At 42.3% G+C, this 18,659-nt stretch overlaps 1 protein-coding gene and 1 long non-coding RNA gene across 11 annotated transcripts in view; one reads left to right on the top strand and one right to left on the bottom strand.

Moving 5' to 3' along the window:
- DYM (dymeclin) overlaps positions 1 to 18,659 on the bottom strand; it is a 210,710-nt gene that overhangs the window by 26,919 nt on the left and 165,132 nt on the right. For all 10 annotated transcript variants that reach the window (XM_068177388.1, XM_068177390.1, XM_068177393.1 and 7 more), the window contains 2 exons: positions 15,872 to 16,054; positions 5,919 to 6,032 (listed from right to left, as the gene is read on the bottom strand). In XM_068177388.1, the coding sequence (XP_068033489.1) occupies positions 5,919 to 6,032; positions 15,872 to 16,054 (297 nt within the window). The remainder of the gene's footprint in view (positions 1 to 5,918; positions 6,033 to 15,871; positions 16,055 to 18,659) is intronic.
- On the top strand, positions 7,364 to 8,348 carry LOC137465383 (uncharacterized). The gene is made up of 2 exons (XR_010994630.1): positions 7,364 to 7,462; positions 7,578 to 8,348. It is a non-coding gene; the product is annotated as an uncharacterized lncRNA (long non-coding RNA).

Below are 18,659 nucleotides of genomic sequence, written 5' to 3'. Positions count from 1 at the left end.
AGAAGCTGACCTCTAAAACAAATGCCTTCAAAAGAAATGTGAGTTATTGTCCATCACTTACAGGTCAGCTCACGGAAGCAGGGAAGTCTGACATCTTAATTGAGGTTATAAATTGTCAGAAGAAAATATACAATCCATAAATACTCTTATTCTTAGCATATGGTCAGTGCTCTGGAAAGGCCCAAAAAGCACTTTGTTTAAAACTTTCTTACACTTCTGTCACTAATCTGATCTTCTTCAGGGTAAGGGTTAACAGCAGCTGAGGGTCAGCAAAAGGAAGTCTGTGTTGTAGACGCCTGCCTAGCGTCAGACCTAAGGATGTATTAGACACAATCAGCTTCCACTGTAATAAGAACTTTGACCTTTGAGCCAGAAAAAAAAAAAAGAAAAAGATAAGTATCAGGAAGAACTGGATGAATTTATTTTTTAAGGAAGTTTTCTGTCCCTCTTGCTTAGTGCTGTGCCCTAGAACTCTGTAATGGAGTTGCTGGTCTCTCTAACTCCTCTGCTCCTACCCCCTTAGGTGTCATACAGAGTTAAATTTGTGAACTATTGCACCAAAAACTCCACAGCAAAAGTGTTACAGCAGTAAAACAAACACAAGAAAGCTGTACATAGCTTTTAAAGCAATTACACATCTGCCCCAAGGTTTAATTTGGATGATTAAAGACCACTGGTCTGGATCCTGAATCCAGCATCTTGCTGTGGCCAAATACCAACCAGCAGGACTGTGGGGAAAAAAAATTGTAATCAGGAGCAATACTAAAGAAGATGGGGCAATGGATGGTTTCTTTGGATCAACAAGGTGCATATATATAGAACACTACCGATTTCCTTTGCCACCTGGGGTGCTATGCAGGGTTGCCCATGTCCTGTCCCTCTGCAGGTGTGATGGCACCACTGACTGCTCAACAGATGATGTCTCCTCCCTGGGAGGAGCATCTGCAGGAGCAGGAAAATTCTTCCAAAGAGAGCTCAGTATCTAAGCCAAGAAATTGTTTAGGTTCCTTTGGTTTTGGGGACTTCACATGCACTTTCTTTTATGGCCATTCCTGATTTCTGATTTGCCATGACCGCAAGTCTGATGGGGAGCAGCTGAGGGAGCTGGAAAGGGGCTGAGCCTGGAGAAAAGGAGGCTCAGGGGGGACCTTGTGGCTCTGCACAACTCCTGACAGGAGGGGACAGCCGGGGGGGTCGGGCTGGGAATAGGGAACAGGGACAGGAGGAGAGGGAACGGCCTCAGGCTGGGCCAGGGGAGAGTTAGGCTGGACAGCAGGGAAAATTTCTTTACATAAAACTATGTCAATCCCTTGTTGCCAAGGACAGTGTTTTAGTCCCCATCTCTGTAGAGATTTAAAAGCCATGTGGATGTGGCTCTAGGGGGCACAGGTTAGTGGTGACCTGGGCAGTGCTGGGGAAATGGTGGGACTTGGTGGTCTTGGAAGGCTTTTCCAACCTAAATAAATCAGTGATTCTACCAAAGCACCCGTGCTTGACATTCCCTGTTGAATTCACTACCACCTCATTATGACATTTTTTTTGTAGCTGAACTTCTAGTGCTGGTGCTGCTTCCCCAGGGTGATGTGCCAGAGATATAAAGCTGCTCTGGTCCACCTCCCAGGCAGTATCTGCCATCATCATGATGACAATTTACTCTTCCTCTGTGCTCTGGTGCCTCAGTGATTAGCAGCTTTTTTCAGTGAAACAAATTGAAGCTGATAGAGTTGGAAGTACACTGTTAATAGAAGGGAAAACCTATGAGAAGTGCTTTTAACACCTAAAGTGAAACTTGTTCTGTCAAGAGACTGAAGGCTTTTACCTCTGCTCCTTTTACATATTCTGTGAAATTTTAATGCCCATCGAACTCAAATGCACTTCAATAAATATTAAATTTTGTACCATATCAAAATCGTGAGAGTTGATGGCATAATGGCATGTCTGCATAGCACACAAAGAACATCTGACAGAGTGCACACTGATGACAAAATACTCACTGACATGTGGAGAAAAGGAGTGAGGGAAAAACACAAGCAGATCAGAAAATGCTCATGAAAAACAAATCTCCATCTTAAGTGGCTTAGGTAATGGGAACTTTTCTTTTATAAAGCATTAAACGTGGCCTCCCAAGTGTGATCATTCCATGAAACCAAATGTCAGCTTCCAGTCACTAGCTGGCATTTGAAATAAGTTTTCCCACTTATTGCAGAAGAGTTGTTGCTATCTGCTGGCTAACTCCCCTTGAAATCCTGAGATAAGTCACAGGCTCCAGACATGGTCCTGCTTCTCTCACTCTCCTAATCCTGAAAGTACAGATAGGTCACCAAAGGGAAGGAAGGCAGCCTGAGAACTTTCAAAAAAATAAAGAGAAAGAAAGAATGAGGCTAATTTTCACCTATCACTATGATCTCTAAATTGCCTTTAATAAGCTTCTGCAATATAGCAGGGAGCCTGGACTGTGGGCTACTCGTCTGCGAAGGAGACAGCTCTATCTCCACGCCATGGCTTCTGCCTCCATCCCGGGCATATTAACTTCATTTATCTCCTCCCACAGACTGAGGGAGAAATAACCAGCTCTTGATTTCAGCACCTGCCCTTTATCTCTCTGTTTGTGCAGAAGTCTTCTAAAAGGCTAATTGCTCAGCTTGGACTTTCTTGGCCTTCCACAGTACACAGCTAAAAGCATATGCTTAAAATAATGTTAATTATATTGTTTGTCTCCAGTCAGACTGCTCCAGGACTGGAAGGAAAATCTGAGTTAGATCTCCCATTTCCCAATAATTATTTGCTAAGAAAGTGCAGGATATCTTTCCTAACACAGACACAGACACATACACACATATATATATATATTTATCCATGACCTACTGCTACCACACATGCTCACTTCGCATCCCATGCTGCTTCCTACAGTGGAAGGGAGCAGGAGCACCAGGGTGTGCTCCCAAACTGATAAGCTCCATTATGCAGATGAGGATCGTGGCTCTAAGTGCTGTTATTTTTAGTTGACGTTGATTCATGTTTGAACTATGGGCTAAGCAACAGACTCAGAACCTGAATACATGTAGCACCTCTTGAATGCTCACTTCCTTGACAAAGGCCAAGATAAGCAACTTGAAAACATTCACTTGAAAACATCCGTGCATACATTAGGTACACACGAGAAGAAAACACCATTGTCTCAGCTGCAGGGAAGTGAGTGAGTAAAAGCTCTGCCTCAGCCCTCATTTTCCAAATCATATCCATGTTTCAACTGCCTCCCCCAGAGTGCTTCAGCTGAAGATGGTTATTTCTATGAGGCAGGAATAATATCTCTGCAGGGTCTCTAGTACTTTACAGCACTTCAGTATGCTGTGGCAAAAGGCAAGGATGGCTTGAAAATTAGTTAGCAATTAACTGCAAAGCTGACACACACACACACACACACACACATATATATATATTCTTGCGATTGAACTCCACAGCTTTGCACATTGGAATTACACAGAAGCAACAGATTCACAATTCCTCCAGACATTGTCCAAACTGGCTGAGCACAAGCTGCCCCCGGTGCTGGAGACAGCTCTGCACCCCTCAGGACAAGTGGGACACTGAGGGGCTGGAGCGTGTCCAGGGCAGGGAACGGAGCTGGGGAAGGGGCTGGAGCCCCAGGAGAGGCTGAGGGAGCTGGAAAGGGGCTGAGCCTGGAGAAAAGGAGGCTCAGGGGGGACCTTGTGGCTCTGCACAACTCCCTGAAAGGTGCCAGCAAAGACAGAGTGGGTAGGGCTGCTCCCACCCATCCAGACTTGCCCAGAGAGTGTCATTAAAGACCTAAGGATTAAAGCTTTCTCCTTTACTTAGCTGCAGAGTTGCCAGAGTTATTGTGTAACTATATCTTCAGTCTGATCTTAATATGAGTTTGTTGAGCTTTAGAATAGCTTCCCCTGAAAACCTCAGACTTAAGTGGGAAGACCTGAGGAACAGGGAGACTCCCAAGAGAGAGGCACACAGACACAGGGCACAAAGACTCACAAGGCCATTTCTATAGGAGGGAAACATGTGCCGCTCCTCATCACCCCCTGTGCAAAGGAAGGATGTTATTTGCATGTACAAATTGATGCATGACAATACATACATATATATATGCAAACATCCCAAGGTCAATGTCACCTTTTCTACATGGAAAAGTAACCTGCTCTGGCCAAACTCTGCTGCTCAGCAGAAGTATTAAGAAAGAAAAGAAAAAAAAAAGATAAAAAAAAAGAAAAAGAAATGGAAAAAAAAATAAAAAGAAAGGAAATCAAAGGAAAACAAAAAGACAAAACCCAGTAGGTGTAAGTGGTCAGTATAGAAGACTGATGTGCCAGGCTGGCTGTATTCCTTTTGTAAGTCTGTCCTAAAACTCTAGTGCTCCACAGGAAAGGGAAATGCTCCAAGCAACACTAATCATCCTTAAAACTGGAAGTACTTGACTGTTTGGTGAGGACTTACAGAGCTTGGCACATGCCAAAAACTGCTGGTTTGTTGCTTTAAGAGGCAATATAAACATATAATTTTGAATACTATATATTGTTAGTGCAGAAAATTTCAACTTGATGGGATTTCACTCCAGAAACAGCATTTCTGTAAATTGTGGCCTGACATACCTGTCAATGTGGCACACTCAGCAACTGAGAAAACCTTCATTTTCTTCTAAGCAGTGAATTGATTTGGTGATGGCTCTGTGTCAAAAAGGGTGTAGCCTCAACATAAGAGCTTTTAATTTTATGCACATCAGAACAAGTTGTCATAGAAACCACCAAAGTTCCTCTGTATTCACAGCATCACCACATAGAAAGGACAACCTGAAGGGCTGGATTTGGATCCAACAAGTGCTCTGGTGTTACTCAGGCTATTCCTGTACTGCGGCTCAGGACTCGGACTCTAGACCAACCTCTCCTGAAGGAATTCAGTCTGAAAGACTGAAGAGGTGCCATCTCAGGGACACAGGGAACTGCAGGAAAGACATTAGTATATGCAGCCAGCTAGAAAATTCCCACTGGGTGTTTTCAAATTACCAGCACATAAATAAATTACCAGCCATTGCCACTGGCTGTACAGACACAATGTGCCTTATCAGAGGATATTTTACTAAAGTTACCACGAAAGAAATGGTGCTCTCACTCTCTTATCCCAGAGTAGCAACAAAAATAGTTCTGGAGAAAACAGACAGTATTTAAAATACATTTGGCATAACAGAGAAACAAGATTCATCCTGTTTAAAAAACACACACAGCTCCCATTTGCTTACTTACCCACTTACACAGATTTCTTTATTGCAGTATTTAAACATCACACAGCCATTAATGGATTTTAGCCTCACAAAACCTGTCAAGTTGGTAAATCCCTCAAGAGATTTGAGAGGTTCTCAGAAAGGAATGGAGGGGACTGCTCAGGATTATACAGAAAGCTCATCATCATGTTGACCAGACTTACAGGTCCTGAACTGATTTTCACTAGGTTGGGTAATTCTTAACTAAAGCCCTCCAAATTTATCTTTATAGCATTTAATACAGACCGAGACAGAGGTGCACTAGAACACTAGAGACAGAAAAAGAAATGAATAAAAAGAGAGAATTACCAGTGTTTGGTTACAGCATAACTGAACAACAGATGGAGAGAGGAGCCTGCATCTTCAGGATATGATGAAGAAAACCTTAGCTTCAGCAAATTTTATTCCTCCACACAATTCAATTTAATAACTAATCACAAAAACTCACCCAAACACTTAGCAGAAATTAGGAACTGAAATGAAAACACACACATATGGCAATCGACAGTGTAATCACTTATCAGTCACCACTGAGAGGAGAGATGATTTTTTGAAGTTACAGATATAAAGGACATATATGTGTAATTGATGGGAACAATATACTTTAAGTGATGAGGTCTTGAGCACTTACTCTCAGCCTGTCTTTGGGCAAAGCGACAGCTCCTTGCTTGATGATTTCCAGAACTCGCTCCACTGACAGCTCAGCTCCAGCTTGCTCTAATCGGGAGCTGAAAAAGCTGATCACCTGAAATGAAACATCACAGCACATAAATACATAGAAGAGATCTTTGGATCAATTTATACACAAAGCTGTCATCTTCTTTTTTGGCACCACTGCACTTCTTAAAGAATAATCATGTTATTGCCTGTGTCACAGCCAGGGAGACTTTGTTAATGTCAAATTAGCAAAACTCTCAGCATCCTCTTGCAGTCATTTTTAACAGACAGATGATTTTACAATATAACACGCACAGCTGAATTAATAAACTTACATTTCCAAGTACTGTGCACTGACATATGCTTACATTTCTTTCTGTCAGTTCTGCCCATCAGGCTTTTGAGTTCTTCCAGTCTTTCTATGATTTGAGCTAGAAATTTACTTACACTGTAAAGTATTAAAGTAAAATCATTATAGTTTCACTGACTTCAGGACAAAAGGCTTTAACACAACTGTTAAGTATCTCAGTATGAGAGACTACATTTCCTGGGAGTTGTGTAGCACTCAAACCCAGAGCAGTTGGATGGTGAGAAGGAAGTTCACAAAGCTCCTCTTCCACCCAGTATCCACCCAAGTCCCACACATACCTTCCACATCCTGGATTCTAGGCCTAAGGAATCCTGCAAATTCCCTGTCATCTTCCAGACATCCCCCTGGTAAAGCCAAGCTGATTTTCCCCATATTTCCCTCCCCACCCCCTTTTCTGTGACCCAGCTGGTCCTTGTTAGCTAGAACTCAGTTAGGACAGGCTTTAACTTTTATCCCTCTCCAAGCTCAGTGGGTCACAGCAGAAGCAGACATCCCACCGGCAGTTATCCATGTGGGACATCAGAAAACTTTCATTTCTATAGCTCCTTTCATCCAAAAAGAACACACTTTGCAAACCCCATCCCTTATCCCAGGGAAACTCCTTAGTCACACAAGGTATCCAGGACTCAAAGCACAAAAAGGGTCTGGGGAAAAATTTCAACACCTACTTAGAATCCTCTGATTCTAAGTACCACAAGAGGCACTTGGTAGAGCCTGTCTACACCAGAGCACCTGGCTACCCCTGGGCTGGAGGCAAGCACAACGCTGATGACAGGTTCTGCAAAATCCTGTGAGCTTTCAACATACTCTGTGGAAAAATACTGATGTTCACTTGTATCTGAATCACAGTCCCAGTCCATCGAGTCATCTTTGATAATTCTCCCAAGTAGAAGGGGAGAAAAATGTATTATACTGTAAAATCTCTGCTGAGCTCTCTTTGTTCTGTAGTGAGACACAGCTGGAGCCAGAAACCATTACCCTAATTATGCCTCCCAGCTCAGCTGCTGTTCATAAAACAAAGACAGCTGATGGCTTGATTACTGTGAGATTCAAATTTGTTGTTCCTGTTTGTGCCTTCCCCCACAGAAATCCCAACCCTTGTTTTGAGCTGGAAGATTTGCTGGGATCTCTAGAAACTCTTGCACCATGTGAATGAGACAGAGGCAGACCAAAGTTGCTGGAAGTTGCTTTTTGGGGTTGTCATGGGATTGTGGTGTTTGGTTTGATTTTTTGTTCTCTGTTTTATTTTGTTTCTAACAACAGAAGTACATAAACCAGTCAAGAGAAAATTCAGTTTTAATCTTCTGTGCTGTCCCTACTATTATCTCCATACTTGAGCAGAAAGGGAGAATTTCACTGCCTCTGGCAGATGCTGCAGGTAGGCTTTTACATTCTTAGAGATAAGGACCTGGTGGAGCACTGTGATCTCTGATCCTTAGAAAAAAAGGAGTAGGAAGATGTGCTGAGTTCATAAGCAAAGAAGCTGGAGGGAGGGACCAGAAATAACAGAGTAAAACAGCAAGAAACAGCTTGTGCAAAGAGTGTGAGGACCTCAGAGTGAGGCTGACACGGTTTTGGCACAGAGTTTAGGACAAATTGCTGGTGGACCATACACAGCTCAAGAGGAACAAGCAAGTTGCCCACAGACTTTGAAAGAAAAAAACATCTTCCTGCATTCAACACTCCTCTGTTGTCAGTAATCACTGGTGAAACCCATCCTTGCCAAGGGCAGGCTCCAGCAGAGAATCCATCCCAGTGGCACTGCCTTGTTAGCTCAAGTTCTGCTAAACCACAACAAAAGCAAAACTTAATATTTAGCTTTTAACCAAAAGGATAAAATACTATCATAATGCAAACATGTAAAAAAACTGAATGAAGCTCACAGATACTCCCTGAATTCTGACGCTTCCTATTTTGGGAAGTAAAACCCTTCAATCTTAACATGTTTTTAAAAGACTTATTATGTTTTTGTGGTAAAGGTACTAATCTTCTTTGGGTTATATTTCAAAAGAACAAAAGCAAGACAGACTTCCATTATTTTCAGGCTATGTCAGCATTTTAGAGAACTCAGAATGGCTATTTTTGATGTGTAGTTGATGACTAAAATTAAAAATACCTACTTTAATAATGGTACTTATCTCTAGGAGTTATTTGCCTTACTGCTTCAAACAAAATAGAAATGAAGTACCTCTCTTTTGGATCCTGAGAGCACAATACCCCAATGAGACAGTGAGGTACCTATGAGTATCCCAATGAAGTAAGAAAACAGAGAAGCAAAAAGAAAAAATAGAAGATTAATTATACAGAGGAGATCCTAAAGAAGGCATTTTCTTATTAACTCCAGATCAGGAATAAAACCAAAAAGCATCCATATTACATCTCTCATGCCCAAGCTCCCTCCTCTGTAGCAGAAGGTCCAACACTTTTCCTACTAATCTAGTCAGATATAAATATAAAAGCTCATCATCATATTAAGGAAGAGTAGCCTTTTCCTTTGAAAGAGCTTTAATTATCTTCTACATTTAAGTAACAGAGGTGAATTTAAAATAAAAATGAAACTTAACAGATTTCCACTCCTTGTCCCATTGAAAGTAAAATGAACCAGAAAAAATAAGCCAGGTGAATAGTATTAAACGAGTTTCAGGTTTTAGTACATGTTTTAAAACAAACTGAGCATATGGCTGTATGAGTAGAAAAACCCCAGATCTCAGGGCAAATAAACAACGCTGAGAGATGGTGTCTTTCTGATACTCTGAAAATCAATTTTCTTCTTAATTATTTGGGCAACTGGTCTAAGAAAACAACTGCAAAGAGTGCTTAAAAAGAAGAGTAAGAAGAAACTCCACAAGTTGCTGTGAATTACTCTCTTGCTAGCCATGCTGAGCACTGAAAGGCCTCTCCTTGAAGCAACATAACCCATTCTAAGAGCTCTCTCTCCAGTCTGTCTTCCATATTAGCAGATATTAAAAGGCACATCCAATCCAGGATTAGACAACTCCTCATCAGGAATATCTGATCCCTGTCCAGATAAAACGTATGGAGAGCCTTGGCCTGTGCAGAGTCTAATCCTGGCTGTACCTTAGTCTATCCTAAGGTACTCAGACCTGTGGTAGGATGGGCACAGGGGACCTTGGCTTGGCCACCTCCAGCTTGCCAGGATTTCTATTAAAATACCATTACTCTTTCTACACAAAAACAATGTAATTTTCTATAGTGATTTCTAAAACTGGTTTTAATCATAGACTCATGGAATGGTTTGGTTGGGAAGGGACCTTAAAGATCACCAGAGCCAATCCCTGCCATGGGCAGGGACACCTTCCACTATCCCAGGCTGCTCCCAGCCCCGTCCAATCTGGCCTTGGACACTTTCAGGGACCCAGGGGCAGCCACAGCTGCTGTGGGAAACCTGGGCCAGGGCCTTCCCACCCCCGCAGTGAGAATTTCTTCCTAGAGATCAATTTTCCATGAGAAACTCATACTTTCTCATTTTGTTTTCTAAACAGTAAACTTACAAGTTATTGCCAGAGATTAAAAGTACTACAAGATTAGAATTATTTAGAAACATTTTTCATTTAAAGGCAATATTTTAGGTTTTGGAAATTATTTTTGAGATTGTGAGGGAACAACCGTTGTCAGTTATTTCACCCAACTATTGTTTTCAATTGGGCTGCAAGGCTGAAGAAACAAAATACCTCCCTTTACAGCATGCCAACAGCAGAGCTATCAAGGGCAAAATGTTTTCTCCACTTGGATTCTGTCAGCAGATGCTGAAGTGCTGTGAGGCCTACGGCAGCCCAGGCAGTGCTGTTGCCTAATGAACATGACAACTCCTCTCCTTCTCCCAGCTAAAAATAACAGTACAACACATTGCTGCCTCCTCTGCCTGCAACTGCAAAGGTCAGTTCTGAAAGACAGAAGAAAAAAAATCACTTGGCAAAAAGTTAGTAAGTTTTGAACCTGTTTTTGTCAATTTTGCTTCCCTTTGAAAGTGATTGAAAGAAACACTTTGAGAATTTTGTTTCCAGCCACATTCACTACTGGGAGAGTAATGTGGTATATTGATGGCACACTGAATGGAGAAGAAAAGAAGAAAACAAACCTCTTGCTGTGAAGTACCACAGGATTAGCACTTCAACTACTTAACTTCCATAGGGAAACATAAATCACAGCTACATTTGGTATCCAGTAGTCATAGCTGGAGCCAATGAGAGGCAAAGCCAACCCTCACTGATTTAAGAAGGGGTGAAACAGCTTCAGGTGATTCAATAGCAGGAGAAACACAAGAGATTAATCAGCAAACTTGAAGTACTGTATTTTTCAGAGCCACCTTGAAATGAGAATGTTCAAACACATGAGCTTTTCCAGGTATTCTGCTCTCCACTCCTAGGATGTAGGAGTGAGGAGAAAAAAACAAACAGGCAAAAAGAGCCCCCCCAAAGCAAACAAACAACAACCAAGAAAACCCCAACCTAAACCCACAAAACCTTAAGAGTATTTAGCCAGGCTCAGTAATCAGCATGATCAAGTTTTTTATCATTTTAAGGAAAGCCATAAAAACTTAGTTCTTAAGTCCTGCAGGTCTCACAACAGGGGTTGCTATGCCAGAGTGAAGACAATTTGATTTATTTTAAAATCTAGGAGGGAAATGTCTTTGAAGAATTAAATTCCTTGCACAAAATTGCATCAATTGAATCCTTTCCATCACTAAGCCATTGCTCCCAACCTCCTGATGTCTATCAGACTATTTAGCAAACAAAATTCTAGCAGCTCCTAGTTAGGCCTGTTCCACCAGCTGGTATCAGTTGCTCGCTTGTAGGAAATATGAGAGCAGTGAAAGCCAAGGAGTTCTCACCGTGGCCATGAACAAACACATCTTTAGGAATGATAAGGGAAGAGTCTCCACCAAATTCCTGACATATCTGAGGCGGCTGACCAAATTACAGACCACCTCTAAAGTGGAGGCATATAGACAGATCCCAGATGAAATATTTCTGCACAAGGCCAGAAGAGGAACCATAGCATTCCTCTTCGTTCACCATTCAGAAGAAGAATATTCCATTTTAGATAAACAAGATGCACTATCTCCTACTAAAATGGCTTTCTAAAATGAAAGGTAAAGTAATAGGAAGCAGAAGGTATTTTGATTTCAGTTTCTTCTGTACAGCATTAATGGTTCCCATATGTTCCCAAACAGCTGGCAATGGTGATTTTTAGATTATTTATAAATACACAGAGGCAAATAAGTAGTTTTCATTAAAAAGTGGTCAATATACTGATGACCCTTATACATTCACCTATTTTTGTGTCAGTGATGAAGCACACAGAGATTATGTGTATCTCCAGAATAAACAGAATGGTCCAAATCCTGAGAAACAGTCCAGAACTATTGTGGCCAGGTCTGTACTGAAGGTAACCCGGGCAATTCCTGCTCTGGTCTGAGCTCTGGTGGGACTGCAGAGGCATCCCCACACCTACCTGTGCCTGTAGACCTATGCTGGTCTGTCCTCCGCCCCAGTGCCACACTGCCAAACCCCAGAGGTCTCCAATGCTGAAGTCCCTGAAAACCTACCACAGTGCTTCATTATTCCTAACCTTGGGAAAGTCTTTCCTTATGGCCTGTGAACCCACAAGTATGTCAAAGAGATTATTTCATTTCCCTTCAAAGCAGCATTTTATTTGAAAAATACCACATCACTTTAGCAAATCAGCACCTTCAGAGGTTCTGTTTTCTACAGCTCTTATTTCAACCTGGAATTTCTTTCATGGTGCTAGCTGAGTATGAGCAGAGGTGTGCTCAGGTGGGCAATGGCCCCTGGGCTGTCCCAGCCAGGGTGTGACACAGCCCCAGGGCAGTGCCCGTCCCTGTGCTGGCGCTGCTGAGGCACCTCCAGTGCTGGGGACAGCTCTGGGCCCTCAGGACAGACAGACACTGAGGGGCTGGAGCGTGTCCAGGGCAGGGAACGGAGCTGGGAATGGGCTGGAGCCCCAGGAGAGGCTGAGGGAGCTGGAAAGGGGCTGAGCCTGGAGAAAAGGAGGCTCAGGGGGGACCTTGTGGCTCTGCACAACTCCTGGCAGGAGGGGACAGCCGGGGGGGTCGGGCTGGGAACAGGGAACAGGGACAGGAGGAGAGGGAATGGCCTCAGGCTGGGCCAAGGGAGGCTCAGGTTGGATACTGAGGAAAATTCCTCCATGGAAAGGCTTGTCCAGCCCTGTCACAGCTGCCCAGGGCAGTGGTGGAGTCCCTAATCTGTGGAAGAGTTTAAAACCTGTGTGGCTGTGGCACCTGGGGACAAGGGACAATGGTAGCCCAGGCATTGATGGGGAATGGTTGGACTCAATGGTCTTGAAAGTCTTTTTCAACCCAAATGGTTCTGAGATTCTAAACCCAGAGTAATCCAGCTAAAATGTCACCAGCGTGATTAGGCTTAGAGGACATCTCTGGGTTATTCTTTGCTTGTATACACACACAGAATTGCAACAGATGCCTTTTTCTATTTGTACCATCAATTACATCCCCAGTACACTCTCCAATTAATTCTTCTTCAAATTTTTAGCCTTTTCACCTCTTCCATGCTTCCTTTTGGTTGATGAGTACATTATGTCCAATTGAGTAAAAATAATAAGCATTTAAGTCTTTACATATCATATCTATTTTATACATTCTTGACAAGGCAAACTGGCAACTCTTCTGGTGTCCAAAACTCATTACAGACTTTACATGCTCTGTATTTTGGTCTGATTTCTGCAGCATTAAACATTATCACACTGTTAGTATTTCTCTATGAAATACAAATCTGGATTACAGTTTACAGTCAGAGAATCTTTCATCAGCTGGTGGGCAGAATTTGCTGGAGCAGAGGGACGTTAGAGTGACACAGTTTGTAACAGGCACCTAGTGCTCACGTGAATCTCTAGAGCTATCTGATTATTGGAATCATAGAATTCCAGAATGGTGTGGACTGAAAAGGACCTTCAAAGGCCATCTAGTCCAATCCCAATGCTCCTTCTCCTAGACCAGTTAATGCAAGCCCCATCCAACCTGGGGTACCTTGTGCCAGGGCCTCACAAACCTCCCAGCCAAGAATTCCTACCCAATATCCCATCTATCCCTGCCCTCTGGCAGTGGGAAGCCATTGCCCCTTGTTCTGTCACTACATGCCATTGTCAAAAGTTACACTCCTGGTTCCACTGCAGCATGGGTACAGATAATCCAAGCATACTTTGCTGTTTATGACCAGAGAAAGTATCGAGAGAGAGAGTCAGGCTTTACAGAGCCCCTGCAGAAATACTTGCGGAGCTTCAGAAAGGTAATTTTTCTTGACCACTCTTGCATTACCAAAAGTTGCAACATTTACCATTTCTATCTACAATTTACACAATTTGGGCCACAACATTTCATTGATCATAACAGCCTGAAAGCCAACACAGCTCCCCAATATACATGAAGTTGGTGGATCCATCCTCTTCTGAATAACCAGCCTTGGTCACAGTAAAAGCCTGGCCAGCTCACTATTCTGTCTGAAAACAGGCTAGGATGGATGCTGAATATGAGTAGGTCAAGAACAGGGAGATCCTCCCCATGAGTATATCCTCCCAGCTTTCAGCAACATACACTTTAGAAATTCATTGAGCCAAATATTTTAAGATTTCTTTCTGACTTCTTCCAGAGCACAGCTACATTTCAGACATCCACAGTGTCCCATACAGCTGTGAGGACGGAGCTTCCAGCTCCACCACTGCAGAGAAAAGTATGCTAAGTTCTTGGAGACAGAAACTCATCTTGGTTCTTCTCAGATCCTGCCCACATGGCTCCCAGACAAGCTCCCTTCAATGTGTACAGCAAAACTGACATGATTTGCCACTGTTTCAAGGGACAGCAAGACCAGTTAGAACATTCTGGCTGTAGCACACACGACAAAGACTGGTTCTTTATGGTGCTGCCAATACTGCGTATGAAGTGCAGGACGTGACAGGGTAGATGAGGAGTCAGATGAATCTCATCTTTTATTCAGATCTACAAGCCTGACAGCTCTTACCACTTGCCAGATGGTGACAGGTACATTTAAAAAAAAAAATTCAAAATTTCCTTTTCTGACGTCCTTGCCTCTCTAACAAAGGAGCTATTTAAAAATTCAACATGCTCCCTTGGAAAGCTTTAAATAGTTTCTGAATGTAACTGGCATTATGCTGTAACCCAATATTAAATAGTTTTGGGGAAGAATTGTTTAAATTGTTGAGGAAAACCTACATTTAATTGTTACAAAGGAAAGGACGTGCGGCTGTCTGTGGGAGGCACACGGCTGCAAGCAGAAGGATCTGGCCACCATCAGTTATCCTGGATGTGGGCAAGTAACCAGAGAAGGTCCCTATCTCAGTCAGGAATGTAGACAACTGTTATCTTCAGCACACCATATCCTCTTTACACAACTTGAAGACATCTTGTTCTAATCATCCAGACAGTATCATGCTGCCTGTAGTCTGCAGCTGCTGAAAGTTTGTAGAGTTTTGAGCTTCAAGTTCTCCACTCCCCAAACTCTTGCATGACCAGAAAATGTGAAGAGAGAACAGAAGAGCAACGAATAGGTACAGAGCAGAATTTAAGTTCAACATTTTAAATTATTTTCCTTTATGGGCAATCAGATATCGGTCAATCTCCTGTAATTAAAAAACTGTGCAGATCATTAGGCACAATAATATGTCATTCACTGCATTCAGAGACTTAGTACCCTGCTCAGCCCTCCCTTCCAGTACTTTGCCCCCAGTGGTCATAGTGTGGCTTCAAACATTGCTCAGCTCTGTGAATATTGACTAGAAGAAGATCAGGCTCTCCAAACAAACATTAAAACTACTATCAGATGCAGAAATAATTAACAATTGTTTCCCAAAGTCATACTCCACAGAGAGTCACACTGGTAACAGCTTCTTATCCACAGTTGTTTTCTTCTGTTTTCTTCTAAAATGCTTCCCTATGCAAAGGGAAGGTTGCTGTGAAGAAAACACTTGGCAGGTGGAAACAACACACATTCAGATACAGACAGGAATAAGACAGCTGAATGCCTGCTCTTTAGTTATTTAAAATTAATTCCCTATAATCATTAATCGGCTGGTGAGAGGAGTAAGGGAAAAGAAAAAGGATTGTTTGATGATGAAAATTAGCTTTTGCTTCCCTGAAAGGCAGATTTCTAACAAGGCCAGTCAAGAGAAGCTGATATTTCACTCACTTTGTGGGGTGAAATATGTGTCACAGCTTGGGAATTCTTTACCAGAGGCATCACAAAATCCCTCTGATTCTCCTGAGTTAAAGATGTGGGAAACGACTGTTAAAGAAATTAGAGGGTTGGAACTAAATGACCTTTAAGGTCCCTTCTAACCCAAACCACTCTGTGTTTCTATGCTGCCCAGAAGGCATGTGCAGGCCCAAAAAACAGACAAGAAAAATTCAACATTTGAAAAAAAAAAACCAACTGCTAAGAGGTGATAACTATTTTCCACCTCTCAAGAGTAAGAAGAGCTCACATAAGCAAGTGTAACCATCTCTGAAGTCATGTATCACTCACCAGGTCTATATTTTGCATGATGTCCTGGAAGGAGGGGTGAGTCCGAAACTGCTCGAACAGATCGCGCTTGTAGAGCAGAGCGTACACCAGGTTGGGGTTGTGATGGAGGGAGGTGGTCAGGCAGGAGTTGATGATCTCCAGCATCATTCGGATCACCTCCTCAATCACATTCAGGTCTTGCGCCTTTAAGAAAGCAGTGAAAGGTCAGTGTGCCCTTTTCTATTGTAAAATGAGTAATAAAGGCAGCGTAAAGATAATTATTACTAGTAAAGCTATTAGCTGGTAGTGTTTCTATGGTGAGTAAATCTGGCATCCATGTGTCTGGAAAGGAACCTGTTTTCTCCAGTAATCACCAAAATTTTAATTGAAATGCATCATACTAGTACACAGCCTCATAGCTTGATTCAGGAGCCATGACATAAAGCATTACCATATTGTAATCAGTCAAATTCATAAGGGTTAAGTTAACACAGTCTTTTCAACCTTTCCTATTCTAAGTAAAAGCATATAATTAATTTATTACATTTTCTGTTGAGCCCCTATGCAGGAAGGAGAGATAGGAAAAAGAGAGAAAAAGTCACAGAGAAATTAAAAACAGTGGGTGAAACAGAAAAGCAAAGGCAGGAAAAGGAAAACTGACTGCATCAAACATCACTGCACCTTCAACATCTGTCACTGTTACCAGACTTTTCCCTTTGACTCTTTTTTGAAATTATTTTCTTAGCATTGAAGAACACTCGTAACAAATGAAAAAAGGAATCTTCTTTTGTAGTGCACTAAGTCTTCACACTAGGATTAACTTGTACAGCTTTTCATTTTGTCAGTGCATTTGACAACTCAAACTTCCAAAGCTGAACAAGCTGGCATGTGAACTCCTGCCAGCTGCCTGGATTTCCCTCCTTGAGCTCCACATCAGGATATCTCACCAGTACAGTTATTCCGACTGCAGAGCTGTCTGTCCTACCTTGGAATAGGGTAAAAAAAGGGCTCTTCTATCTTGTTTGTATCATTTAGGTTGTCTCCATCACATCAAACACTGGACTGTGAAACGTTACAGGTCTAGCAAGAATGTGAACCATACTAAACCAGCTTGAGTTTTTCTGCTGGGTATGAACAATTAAACCACTGACACTTCCTTTTGCCGACTGCCCACGAAGTTCACTTTCTGAGTTATCACAAGGCACTTAAATTCTTTACAGAAAGGCAGTACTTAAAGCATTTTGTTGGGCTGTCATTCAATCTGCACATAGTTATTTTCTACTATTAAGCAGCACTGTAGGAATTGTCATGTGGAAGATGTATGCTCTCTCCAAGCAAGAAGAGAATGCAGTAATTTTCATTATCCTGTTTAGACTCAAAAAGAGTAAAATTCTTTGCTACCACTTTGCTCTGGCTGCTTTCAATGGAAAGCAAGGTGCATTTCTTCCTAGAAGTGTAGCTCACAGAATCCCAGAATGGTTTGGGTTGGAAGGAACTTTAAAGCTCAGCCAGTTCCACCCCTTCTATGGGCAGGGACACCTTCCACTATCCCAGGCTGCTCCAAGCTCCATCCAGCCTGGCCTTGGACACTTCCAGGGATCCAGGGACAGCCACAGCTGCTCTGGGCACCCTGGGCCAGGGCCTCACCATCCTCAGAGCCAAGGATTCCTTCCTAATATCCCATCTATACCTGCCCTCTGGCAGTGGGAAGCCATTCCCTCTTGTTCAATCTCTCTGTCCCTTGTCCCAAATCCCTCTCCTAGATGCAGCCCTGCAGAAGGCAGCACCATCCCCCTAACCTGCTGATCCGTTTCTTTTGTGACACTGAGGACCATAGAGAAGTGAGATCCCATCATTATTCCCACACTACAGTCTGGTAATCACCAAACTTCGTCTTCTACATGTACAAGGGAGATTTAAGTGGAAGCTTTTTGGACCTCTTGTTTGAAGAGGAGTATCTTGTGCATACATTCTAGTAAAATTCCTTCATTAGCAATGATACCTGACAGTGAAGGTTACAGATTTTTTTCTGAATGTAAGTATCTCCTATTTTTTTAATGACTTTGCCACCTAAATTAGCATTGTAGTGTAGCTAACAATGATGGCATAAACCCTTACAAAGCTGCTCGCTGTCAATGGGATCACATTCTTCTATGACAGAAATAATCTTTACTTTCAAAATGCAGGCAGTTCCTCTGCCTGTAGTTACCTAGTTATTGTGCTATGAAACAGCATCCCAGGTAGGTGTTGTCAAGGGTAATGGAAAAAATTAGACAAAAATAGAAAAAACTGCTTCAGCTGGCATCTGAAGAAAAATCCAGACCTAACTCACCTGGGGAATGGGGCATGCCTATCAACTCAGATTTACTGCAGAATATGCTGTATTATGGTATATTTTTAAAAGCTCTGAGCACTGGCATACTTCTGTCCCCAGTGCAGCAGGGTGAGCTGGTGACCAAGACACTATCCTAAAATACAGACTAGATGACTTTCACAGAAATATTACAATTCTGAATCAAGTGAGATCTGTCCAGTTACCAGAAAGGTAACAAACCACACAACCACTTTTCAAAATTAAATATTTATTAATAAAAGATGTTTGCCTTAAACCCCAGGGATACAGCTAATTGAAATAGAAAGCATTGCTAACCATCTTCCAATAGGTTGGAAACTCTGCTAGTAGTCAGCTTCAAACAATGAAAAGGTTCAGAAGTTATTGCACAGTAATTAAATTTAACATTTTTAAGAGCTGATGGACAGAACCAATCATCTGTATTTCAGCTACCATATTGCAGGTGTAGAATCTGAG

This window comes from Anomalospiza imberbis, chromosome Z (assembly GCF_031753505.1).
Source record: "Anomalospiza imberbis isolate Cuckoo-Finch-1a 21T00152 chromosome Z, ASM3175350v1, whole genome shotgun sequence".
In the NCBI taxonomy this organism is placed as follows: Eukaryota; Metazoa; Chordata; class Aves; order Passeriformes; family Viduidae; genus Anomalospiza; species Anomalospiza imberbis.
This window is presented reverse-complemented; position numbering and strand designations above follow the sequence as displayed.